General features: G+C 37.2%; 1 protein-coding gene across 2 annotated transcripts in view; it reads left to right on the top strand.

The window, feature by feature from the left end:
- LOC127436649 (dedicator of cytokinesis protein 4-like) overlaps nucleotides 1–12230 on the top strand; it is a 143015-nt gene that overhangs the window by 113828 nt on the left and 16957 nt on the right. For both annotated transcript variants that reach the window (XM_051690925.1, XM_051690923.1), the window contains exons 33-43: nucleotides 376–471; nucleotides 1453–1513; nucleotides 1833–1926; nucleotides 2219–2367; nucleotides 2911–2997; nucleotides 3467–3571; nucleotides 3727–3868; nucleotides 4955–5121; nucleotides 6905–6991; nucleotides 8953–9129; nucleotides 11369–11452. In XM_051690925.1, the coding sequence (XP_051546885.1) occupies nucleotides 376–471; nucleotides 1453–1513; nucleotides 1833–1926; nucleotides 2219–2367; nucleotides 2911–2997; nucleotides 3467–3571; nucleotides 3727–3868; nucleotides 4955–5121; nucleotides 6905–6991; nucleotides 8953–9129; nucleotides 11369–11452 (1249 nt within the window). The remainder of the gene's footprint in view (nucleotides 1–375; nucleotides 472–1452; nucleotides 1514–1832; nucleotides 1927–2218; nucleotides 2368–2910; nucleotides 2998–3466; nucleotides 3572–3726; nucleotides 3869–4954; nucleotides 5122–6904; nucleotides 6992–8952; nucleotides 9130–11368; nucleotides 11453–12230) is intronic.

The raw sequence follows: 12230 nt of genomic DNA, 5'->3' as shown, positions 1-12230 counted from the left end.
GCTCAACTCAGCATAATTGCTATTGATGTTAATTCTATAGAGTTTCTATAGAACTAGAGATAATTCAATAGAAATTCTACTGATTAAAATGATATAGAAGGCTTCTGATGTGACAGCAGGTGAAGTGTCTCTCCTTTCTGTTTTCCTGTACTTACCGTACTAACTGCACTAACTGAGTGTGAGTGGCTGCAGATGAAATTAATCTATTAATCTAAATTTGCTTTGTCGATGCTGTCCTGGACTAGAATTCCTCTGTTTGGTCCATACCCTAGGTAAGATGCACTAATCACTGTTCTGCTGGTGTGACTGTGCATGTGGTAATGAGGTGGGCAGCAGAATGACTTGTTCTCTTGTGTGTTTGTGTTTTCTGTCAAGTCTGTTGAAGAAGATTGAGAGAGAAACCTGGCGAGAGAGCGGAATATCACTCATCGCCACGGTTACACGACTTATGGAGAGACTGCTGGACTACAGGTGACGCTGAGCAGAAATGAATACGTATACACCAGTGTTGGGGAAGCTACTTGGAAACTACCAAAGTAGATTATAATTTACACTAGTTAAACTACCATTAAAAAAAAAGACGCTAAATACATACAATTATATTTTAATGTCATAATGTCAAAAATGGGAGCAGTATTTGGCATTAAACTTGAGCACACAGATTTACGCTAAATACTTAGAAATTAAACAAAGCAAAACAAAAATAATGTTTGTTTAACTTGGAAATGGAAAATGTGTCATTGTAAGCAAATTCTTTACAATTCTTCGAAATTCTTCACTAAATGATGCAATTTACACTAAATACTACTTATAAAACAGCTAATTTGTATAACTTGGAATTGAAAACAATGATTCGTTTACAGTTCTTTACTAAATTATTAAATTTACATTACATTCTTCACAGTAATAAACTAAAATTACACTAAATACAAAAAAATAAAACGACGACAATTTTGAAATTGAAAACGTCATTGAAAATAATGATTCGGTCACAATTATTTACGAAATTATTCAGTTTACACTAAATACTGAAAAATAAAACAACAATTTTGTATTACTTGGAATTGAAAACTTCTTTGAAAACAATGATTCAGTCGCAATTCTTTATTAAATGATGCAATGCCGTTTGAAATTAAACATGGATGAACGTGCAATAAAACATGGGATGATTCATGTACACAAATGCTACTAAAAGGGCAATTTACACCATATTTTGAAATTTATGAATACAATACACCATGTTTTACATCCACAGTCTAAAGAATTGTTTTGCCTGAGATATGAATGCATAATATATTGGGTAAATCATTATAGTAATTATAATAGATTATTCAGTTCCTTTATTGATGCATTGAATTTTCACAGATGTCAGAATGCATATGTGTATTTGTTACTTGCCAACACTAACACATCCACACCTACACAGACTGTAATATGACTGATGTCTTACAGGGACTGTATGAAAATGGGAGAAGTGGACGGAAAGAAGATTGGCTGTACAGTCAGTCTGCTGGTAAGTTTTTGTATCATAATTTAAATATTCACCTTGTACCTGCTAGTGTAGTGGGGACTGCGGTATGTCACTGTTTTGAATTTCTTTTCGGTTCTTAGTTTCACACACTCTAGATTAGATGGTTTTTGAATGGAATGAGCAGTGCTTAACTCAAGACTTGTGTTAACAGGGGAAGTTATTAGTTGCTTTAATTCACGAGGGAAACAAGAGGATAACACTAAAGCCTTTTCAAAGCTGAAGGTTGGATTGTGGACTTCATTCTCCACTTAATTTTCTCACTCCACTCACTCTTTCTCTCATTTTTGTCTCTTTTCTGTAGAACTTTTACAAAACAGAGCTGAATAAAGAGGAAATGTACATCCGGTACATTCACAAGCTGTATGACCTGCACCTGAAAGCTCAGAATTACACAGGTATTCCTGTATGGCATGGACTGATGCTTTCTTAAAGAAATCGTTCACACAAAAATGAAAATTTTCTCTTCATTTGGTCACCCTTATGCCATCCTAGATGTGTATGACTGCTTTGACAGAACACAAACAAAGATTTTTAGAAGAATATCTCCGCTCTGTAGATCCATACAATGCAAGTGAATGGTGATCAGAACTTTGAAGCTCCAAAAAGCACATAAAGGCAGCATAAAAGTAATCCATAAAACTCTAGTGGTTTAATCCGTATCTTGTTTGTGTTTGTGTGTGTCTTTAGAGGCCTCATACACACTTCTACTCTATGACGAGCTGTTGGAGTGGTCCGAGAGACCCCTGAGGGAGTTTCTGAGTTATCCCATGCAGAGCGAGTGGCAGAGGAAAGAAAACCTGCACCTCATCATCATACAGAACTTTGACCGTGGAAAGGTCTAAATTCCTGTCGCCTTTTCTCTCTCTTTTTGTCTGCCTCTCTCTCTCTTTCTTGGTCATTGTCAGGGAACAGTAACATTTATGCTAATGCCTTGCTTAATAACATCTTATTATCATTTCATTTGAAAAAGATTCCTAAGCATTTAAGAAAAGATTTCAGAAACCTTTTCTGTTTGATCCATATGATATATATGGTTCAACCAAGTATTAAAGTAGGGGTATGAATACTTAATATATTCTTGAGATTTCGGTTATTCATTTTTAAATATTATTTAATGCTTTAAATTTTTTTTTTTTGGGCTGCACTGTTGAAAAAAAAACAAACAGTTGAATTACTTAAAATCTCAGGTTGTGCAATCATTTGTGTGAAATAATGGTTGGGGGAATATGTTTATATATATATAGCATGTAACTGCAGGACACTGCTGTCGCTAACAGGTACTTTATTATTTTGATGGTACTCTAGTTCCTCCTACTGGTGGTCATTGAACTGCATGTGCATTAAAGTACTGTCATTCCCTATGTACTGTATGCCCACAGTGTTGGGAAAATGGCATCATTCTGTGCAGAGAGCTGGCTGACCAGTATGAATCCTACTATGATTACAGAAACCTCAGCAAAATGAGGGTGAGTTGCCTGTTGTATAATGTTATTTAGACAGGAATACATGTTTATGCCTGTTGACAGTTCTTTACATGTTTTATTATAATGTCTGTTCTTAAAGGGGTCCTATAATGTAAACAGGATCTTACTCTTTAATGTGCTGTAAACATACAAACACAAGCATGATCACATTAACATATGACCAGCCTATTCAGTAATCAGCAGCTTGGCAGCACTGTTATTACTCTTTATTTGCAAAGATATTAATCAATAATAACAGGTTATATGAATACAGAAGTGAAGTAAGTTGTAAGGGTCAGAGGGATGTTATAAAATGGTTACACAAAAGAAGTTTTAGGTGCAAAGAAGAAATTTTAAGTGGACTAATTAATTAAAATATAAATGGTTTCAAAAGAGTACAATATGGCCCTTTTAACTGAAGAGATATATATATATATTAGGCTGTAAAATAGCTAACTGTATGACTGCACAGATGATGGAAGCCTCATTTTACGATAAAATAATGGACCAGCAGCGTCTGGAACCTGAGTTCTTCAGAGTGGGTTTCTACGGCAAGAAGTTCCCCTTCTTTTTACGGGTAAGTGTCACCCTGACATCCTGACACAGCTTAAGTGATTAAAATAAAAACCTAAAAACCTGCAGCTCTTTAGTGAACATGCCAATGTCAGTAACTCTCAAATCCACTTGGTGTCAGTATTAACCAGAATGTCTGTGCTTGTGCGTGTTCCACAGAATAAGGAGTTTGTGTGTCGTGGTCATGACTACGAGCGGCTGGAGGCATTCCAGCAACGCATGCTCAATGAGTTCCCACATGCCATCGCAATGCAACACGCCAACCAGCCCGACCAGACCATCTACCAGGCTGAAGCCCAGTGTATCCTCCAACATCCTCCTCTCTCTTTATTTACTAGTCATTTTTACTATTTATTTTATTTTAGCTTCAAGGCAACTTTACAGTACTCTAAGAAGAGACTATGTCAACCAACTACATTTAAAAAAAATCAATTTGCTTGTAGACTTAGTCGTTGGCCTATGTAGATACATTTTGGTAGGCCTTGCTAACTCAGCTACCATAATCTACAACACAGCCAAAGTTAGGATGAGTTTTTCAGGACGGGCACAAGGCCAGACTCACCCATTATAAATAGACGTCCGTGCGCTGGCTTTAAATCGATCCTCTGCCTCTCAGAACCCATCCCGGGCTCAGAGACGGCGGGTCGCAGGAGAGCGTTTGCTCAGTTGATGGGACGTGTGCCTGGAGGCCAGCCGCTCTGTGAATATGTGACGTTCACTTCAGCACAATTAAAGCAGACAGCGGCAGTCAAACTGCATGAGCAAAGCATTTTGTTATCTGAGCCGGCGATTAATCACGACGCTTTCTGGATGGCTGCCCTGCTCCATTCATATCTATGTGCTGATGAGACCTTGCGTCTGTAAGGCACAAGATGTTGGGTATTTAAACATTTGCTCAGGATGATTTCCGACTGTACTCACTGCATTTGGAGTGGGTGTCGGGCTGCACATTTTACATTTATGCACTTAGCCGACAAAACATTAAATGCCAGAAATCGAACCCATGACCTTTTGCTAGTGCCATGCTCTAACTGTTTTGCTACAGGAATTTGATTCAGATTATGACAAAAATCATAATGGGCCTATTTCACATTTCCGGGTTTGGAACTATAGTGGAGTAAACTTCTACATAAGAGGTACATGGGAGACAATAGCAAATAACACTTGAGTTCCCATTTGATCTAACAACAAAAGAAAAAATCCTTTGACTATTTCCAAGATTTTCCAAAAGAGGAAAAAAAAATAGAGAAATTGAAAATGGCAGTCAGAAGAGTGAGGCAATGCATGGTATATTGATTATGTAGGTTACAATGTAAACTGGCTGAGAATGAATGTTTGTACATAGCTGATAGCGTGTTTCGTGCATGCTCCTTGACATCACTTCTAGACCTGCAGATCTACGCTGTCACACCAATCCCAGACAGCCAGGACGTCCTGCAGCGAGACGGCGTCCCGGACAACATCAAGAGCTTCTATAAAGTCAACAAAATCTGGAGGTTCCGCTATGACCGGCCATTTCACAAGGGCACCAAAGACAAGGAGAATGAGTTTAAGGTGAGATAGTGTACTCTTAAAGGGGTAACGCTTTAAAATAAGGTTCCGTTTGTTAACATTAGTTAACAAGATCTAACAATGAACAATACTTTTACAGCATTTATTAATCTTGGATAATGTTAATTTCAACATATACTAACACATTTTTTAAATCAAAATTTGTATGTGGTAACATTTGTACATGCACTGTGAACTAAAAATTAAAGTGTATTAATTGTTCATTTGTTAGTTCATGGTACCTAATGCATTAGCTAATGTTAACAAATGGAACCTTATTATGAAGTGCTACGCTTTTTTCTTTTTTTTTTTTTTTTTTTACACTTACCCTCATGCCGGTCCAAACCCCAAATGACTTTCTTCGCTGAAACATAAAAAAAGTGCAATTCTGAAGAATGTCATGGCTGTTTTTTTTCTCCATATAATTCAAGTGAATTGGGACATGGTCTGTCAACAAATCTCCATAAAATTTTCAAACAAGTGTATCAAAAATATGACTTGTGTGCTCCAAGTCTTCTGAAGCCATATGATGTCTTTATGAGGTAAAGACCAACTCATGAGTCATTATTCACTGTAAATCTGGACATCTGCCTTAACTCTTCGTGCCTTCTTCATGGAGATGTAGCAATGTCTGATTTGTGAACAAATCGTGTTTTTGAGTCTGATCTTTTCAGTAAATCAATTGATCCAGTTCACAAAACTGGTCTGAATGACTCATTCACGAATTCAGCTCACTCATTCACATGGATTTTTAGTGAATAATGACTTGAATTTTGGTCTGTTTCTCACATAAAGATATATGACTTCAGAAGGCTTGAAATACACTGCACACATCTTATGGACCACTTAATACTTCAATGTTTTTTTTTTTTTTTATTATTTTGGAGATTGATAACAGAATTATCGTTTTTGGGTGAACTATCCCTTTTAACCACTTTGTCTTTTTTTTTATTTTATTTTTTTTTATTGTTCTTTTCATGTAGTTTCATGTTGTTTTGCACTTTCCGCTCTCTAGCATTTCTCTCTTCCTCTTCTCTCTTGTGTATTCATTCCTTTATTCCAAGTGTCTGGTGTCTCGTGTGTGTGTGTAGAGTTCAGGTGTACTCTCATATGCTGCATTATTCACACACTCAGCCCACAGAGGCTAATTAAAATTTTAGGGGCTGAGGGAACGGCTCGTTCCAAATATCATTCTCTCTTTCCCGTTATCACGCAATATATCCTTCCCAGACAATCACAGCCACGCCGTGGATCCAATCCACCGCGGGGGCCAGATTTCCCCCGTTTTTTCAGTGGTTACCGCATTTGAAATAAGCTGTTTAGCCTGCCAGATATTACGTTTTCTGAGACACTGGGGGTCCTCACTTACCGGCCAGTAATAATGTCTGAAAATCTCATTTACAGGTAAACTTCGTCTGAGACAGAATCCAGATTATAAGATTAAATTGGGCTGCGGTGGTTTTGTATATCATAATCAGTGTGTGAAGTTCTTGCCGAGCTTCCTCTGTCTGCGCATTAGACATGTGTATGGGAAATGAATATATGAATGTGAAATTTAATATGTGTAACACTTACTTCATAAGCGAAGTCTGTTCCGGAGAAAGAGGTGTTTAAACTGTAAATTCAATGCATTATGTTATGTATTATATATGCTGTAGGAGGGAAATGTCACTCGTTCATTGGAATATGTAGTAGATATTTTTACCTTTGAGGATTGTTGAGGTTGCTTCTGACAGTTTGAACTCTGATGTGTCTAAATGAGTTTTCTTTTTGTTTTTTTTTCCAGAGCCTGTGGGTTGAAAGGACAACGCTAACGCTTGTTCAAAGTCTACCCGGCATCTCACGGTGGTTTGAAGTGGAGAGGAGAGAGCTGGTATGGAGAGGACATCTTCAATAAAAAAAAAAAACTTTCTTTACTTTTTTCGACATCAAGGCCAGAAATATACCTTTACTATACTTTTACTAATATATTTACATTTACATGCATTTGGTGGACAATTTGTTCCCAAAGTGACCTACTGTGTTTCCAAACTATGCATGTTATTGGTTTGATTTTTCCCTGGGAATCGAAACCATGACCTTGGTGTTGCTAGTTACACAAACACAGATGTAAATGTTTGTAACAGAGTGCAACAGTGCCCTGCCCATTTTTTTAATAGCCGTCTTTGCTCAGGAAATGTTTTCACCCTATATTTTTCTATAGGGATTTCATAAAATCGCAACATTACAAACTTTAAGTTAAAGCAAAAAAAAAGCATTTGAAACGTAGACAAAAAGACAAAGGTACAAGACTTTATACTTAACGTCTTTAATGAGGAAGTGAACTACAATCCCATTAAGCGTTGTGAATGACGTAAGCAAATTAAAAACTATGGAAAAATATATAATTATTCATGTTAAGTTGTTGATTAGCTATATTTGAATGCAAAATAATCATATATATATGTGTGTGTGTGTGTATAAGTAGTTTAAAGGGATATTTCACCCAAAAGGAAAATTCTCTCATTATTATTCACCCTCATGTTATCCCAGGTCCAAAACACATTTGAAGAAAAATATCTTAGTTCAGTAGGTCCTTAAAATGCAAGTGAATGGAGATTTCTCTTTTGAAGCACCAAAAATAACAGACAGTCAGCTTTAACATCATCAGTACGACTCAAGTGGTTAAATTAATGTCTTGTAAAGCGATACGATCACTTTTGGTGTGAAAATAATATCAATATTTAAGTACTTTTAACTATAAACCAACGCTTCCGGTAAGCTTCACAAGAGGGTGGAGTTGAAGCGGTCTCTCATATGACATATTCACGTTGCCATGATACAGATGTAATCTCATGTTCTCCACTGTGTTGAGACATCCAGGATGAGCACACAAATGCACAATTGTGAATAAAGAAACAGATAAATACAGATCTAAACCAAAACCAACCAAGCTACTGTACAGCATTCCTCCTCCTCATTTGTAAACAGCGCTGCTCTTCCGGCTGTGACGCGTTTCAAATGCCAATGCGATTACATCACATGCGCGTACCGCTGCAGAACGGAAGCATTATTTAGTGTTAAAAAAAATTATTTAAATAATTATCTTTTTTGCACCAAAGGTGATCGTATCACTTTTTAAGACATTAATTTAACCGCTTGCGTCATATTGATGAAGTTTATGCTGACTGTTTGTTATTTTGGAGCTTCAAAAGAGAAATCTCCATTCACTTGCATTTTAAGGACCTACTGAGCTAAGATATTTTTCTTCAAATCTGTTCTGCTGAAGAAAGAAAGTCATACACACCTGGGATATCATGAGGGTGAGTAAAGAATGAGAGAATTTTCATTTTTGGGTGAACTATCTCTTTAAGAGTGTAGGAAGACCGACTCTATTACTATTGTAATTCGTTTACTATTGCTTTTTAAATAAACCTTGGTACTGAAGGGGGCGATAGAGTTACCTTCAAAAGCCTGAGCCTAAATTGGGTGTATGTTTTTAGCTAGCCGTTAAAATATCAATAATCTAACAAATTCCAAAAAACTTGGTCAGCGATATTCTCTTCAAACTTTTCCATGAAAGTAGAAATACCCGCTGTAGCGCCCCTTGTGGCCGTGCTGTGAATGCAATGCATACTTGCGTTATGTTACTAGTTGCATTCTGAAACATTTCAGAAAGCAACAGCAGATGAAATTGAACTTATGTAGCTTTAAACGCTTGCACTCATGTTCTTGCATAGAGTACATTTCTGGCCAAACTCCCATCTCCCGTCTATGAATTACGTTCCTCAACGAGGGACGTTTTAGCGCCAGTGTTTTTTGGTTTATTGGTAAACAACACTGTTTGTACCCTAGGTGGAAGTGAGTCCGTTGGAGAACGCCATCGAGGTGATCGAAAACAAGAACCTGCAGTTACGGACCTTGATCACGCAGTGCCAAACACGACAGATGCAGAACATCAACCCTCTGACTATGTGTCTTAATGGAGTCATCGACGCCGCCGTCAACGGAGGTCTCGCTCGCTATCAGGAGGTTAATCCATACATTTTTTTTCAATGTAAAGAATTTTTGCTTAATTTTAAGCAACCCAATTTTAGACACATGGACAGTCATATATGTGTCGTCTGTGTGTGTCTTCTGCACATGCGCCTGCCTTTGAGAGTGTCAGAAAGCAGTCGTAGTGCGCATCAGAAGGTCCATATTCGCTCGCCGTCAAAAGAATATACTTCAAAAGGCTAGAGTGCTCGACCAAGTGAGATATGTAATGGCACGTGTAAAACTAAGTATACCCTAGCCTTGACATAGTATAAAGCCAATACAGAGATGTGTCGATATACTAAATACATCTCCTCTGTCCTCATTGAAACCAGTTCACCTCATGTTTTGTTGCATGATATGGTTCATATGCACACTCGATATCGTTGTGAAGGTTTTTCCACCCCCTCAATGCCTCAGTGTTTTTTTTTTTGTTGTTTTTTTTAAGAACACAGATTCTGTAAGGGAATAGCTGACCATAACATACTGTATGTACTCATTCCCTTGTCTGCAGATAAACCAAAGAAACAGCATTAAAGGAAGGTACATCCCCACTTTTAAGCTCTGGGAAAATCTATAATATCTAAATACATCTCAGTAGTATCTGAATACAGCAGTCCTTTCCAGATTGTATGAACTCTTGTTGCATAGCAACCTAGGTTTAGTGTCACTGCAGTATTTACCTTGATATTCTCGGGAAGAAGGTATCAACAGGAGACCAATACAACATCTGTGTTTTCGTGTGTTCCAGAATGTCCATTTGTGTTTCTTAAAGAGATAGTTCACTCTCAAATGAAAATTCTGACATGTGCTCACCCTCATTTTGTTCCAAACCCTGTATGACGTTCATAAGGGTGAATAAATAATGACAGAATTTGCATTTTGGAGTGAATTCTTCCTTAAAAATTCTCCTCTTGTAATTCGTTCATATACGGCCCACCATTGAAATTCCTCAGGCGCGAGTCTAGGATGATCTACGGTTAATGTATTTGGACTTGTGAACATGACAGCATTGCCAATTAGTTGTGTATTGAATGTTTCAGCTGTTGCTGTTAATATATAATTTGCTTTCAGCCCTAAAGAAAATTTCTCATATATATCACTCATTTGCAAGCCTCTTCATTTTAATTGGCTCACCCTAACGATTTTTTAACTTCCCTGATGACCACGTCTTCTCACGAAGTTCAGAGAGAAATTAGTGTTAGTAAGGCAGTGGTGTTTTTATTGCGTTCCTTAAGCGATCACAAAAATGTTTCTCAAATAGCGTTAACAAATAGCAGATGTGTTCATTGTGACCGAGTCAGCAGGTACGCCTGCAATTGTTTTCAAATGCATTGCGTTGGAACTTCATGTTCTGTAGGCATAACAAGCAGCTGCAATTAAATTCGGCATCTGCCTGCAGCATTTGGCGGGTGTTAAGGCCAAATGTCAGATATGGGCCAGTGAATAAATCTGCATGGGATAATCTTTGAAGTCTGAGAGTTCCGGCTCTCCCACTGTCTCTTTGGAGATACCAACCTATCGTCCTTGAATGAGATCGGAGGCAGAAACAGTCTGTTCTCTCTCTTTCTCCACTTTTTCCTAAGAAGATCAGAAAAGATGCACATTTCCATTTTTGCACCTTATGCATCATATAAATGAGAAGTATGTGTTTGGTTGAAGTGCTGCATTCACGTTTAATAGATAAACAAGGATTTAAAGGGATAGCTCAGCCAAAAATTCTGTCTCATGTTGTACTACCCGTATAACTTTCTCTCTTCTGTGGAACACAAAAAGAGGAAATGTTGAAGAATGTACTAGCTTCTCACTTCCATAAAAAAGCATCATAAAAGTGACTTGTGGGCTATATTCCAAGTCTCCTGAAGCCACACGGTGGCTTTGTTTGAGGAACAGACTAAAATTTAAGTCATAGTTCATTGAACCCAACCTGAGTCCCTATTTATTTTCATTAAATGGAAAAGATTAGCAGGTACATTCTTCAACATTTCTGCTTTTATGTTCCACGCAAGGAAGAAACTAGTTAGTTTATTGGTGAGACATGTTTGGGTGAACTATCTCTTTAATCAAGATGTTAGTTTTATTTTGATTCATCTGTGAAATGTTGCCTGACGGTGTCTGCTACAAACTTCAAGGTAATTGTAAGTTGCTCAATGCTTTGAAATGTGCGGAGAATGGTGATACACAATACATTGTATTTAAAGAGTTTAACATTGTGTTTCTCTTGCATTTCTGGCAGGCATTCTTCGCGAAGGACTACATCATGAATCACCCGGAAGACGGTGACAAGATCGGCCGTCTCAGAGAGCTCATGTTTGAACAGGTCTGTCTCAAGAAACCAAATGAAATCTTTCCCAAGTTTAAAGGGATAATTCAACCAAAAAATAAAAATACTGTCATAATATACTCATCCTCATGTAGGGCTGGTGATAAAATGATATTGATATTTATTGTCAAAAAAACAATCCTCTATCGATGATAAACTTTTGAGTAATTTTTGGTATTTAGCCTGTGTTCTACATTTAGATGATTGAATCAATTTTATGTCGCTAAAAAACAGTAGTACCGCCATTTTATACACACAACTAACTATCTGAATCACGGTAATGAAATCAGCTGTTTAGTAAGTATTAGCTGGCTAGCGGCTACATAGCCCTGCTGTCATGGAAACCAGTTATGAGGCTAGGAAGCCACTAGCTTGCAGCTAGCTATCCAGCTAATATGGTATCATGTCAATACAGCCATTGACTGAGCACAGCAACATTACTGATATTGAATGATATGAAAAAAAGATATTGTGCTAATATTTTTGGCCATATTGCCCAGCCCTACCATTACTGTATGTTGTTTCAAACCAATATGACTTTCTTCTGTGGAACACACGAGATGTTTACCAGGTTATTAGCCTCAGTCACCATTCAATTTCATTGCATATTTTTTTTTTTTTTTTGCATAAAATTTCTGCCTAACATCTAATTTTGTTGCAAATAAGAAAAAAATCAAATGCATCATGAGGGTGAGTAAAAGATGACGACATTTTAATTTTTGGATAAACATTCCTTTATTTCTAAAATGTTTCATGATGCTATATAATTTACGTC

This window comes from Myxocyprinus asiaticus, chromosome 47 (assembly GCF_019703515.2).
Source record: "Myxocyprinus asiaticus isolate MX2 ecotype Aquarium Trade chromosome 47, UBuf_Myxa_2, whole genome shotgun sequence".
Lineage (NCBI taxonomy): Eukaryota > Metazoa > Chordata > Actinopteri > Cypriniformes > Catostomidae > Myxocyprinus > Myxocyprinus asiaticus.
The sequence above is the reverse complement of the archived record's forward strand: the minus strand, read 5'-3'. Positions and strand labels throughout refer to the sequence as shown.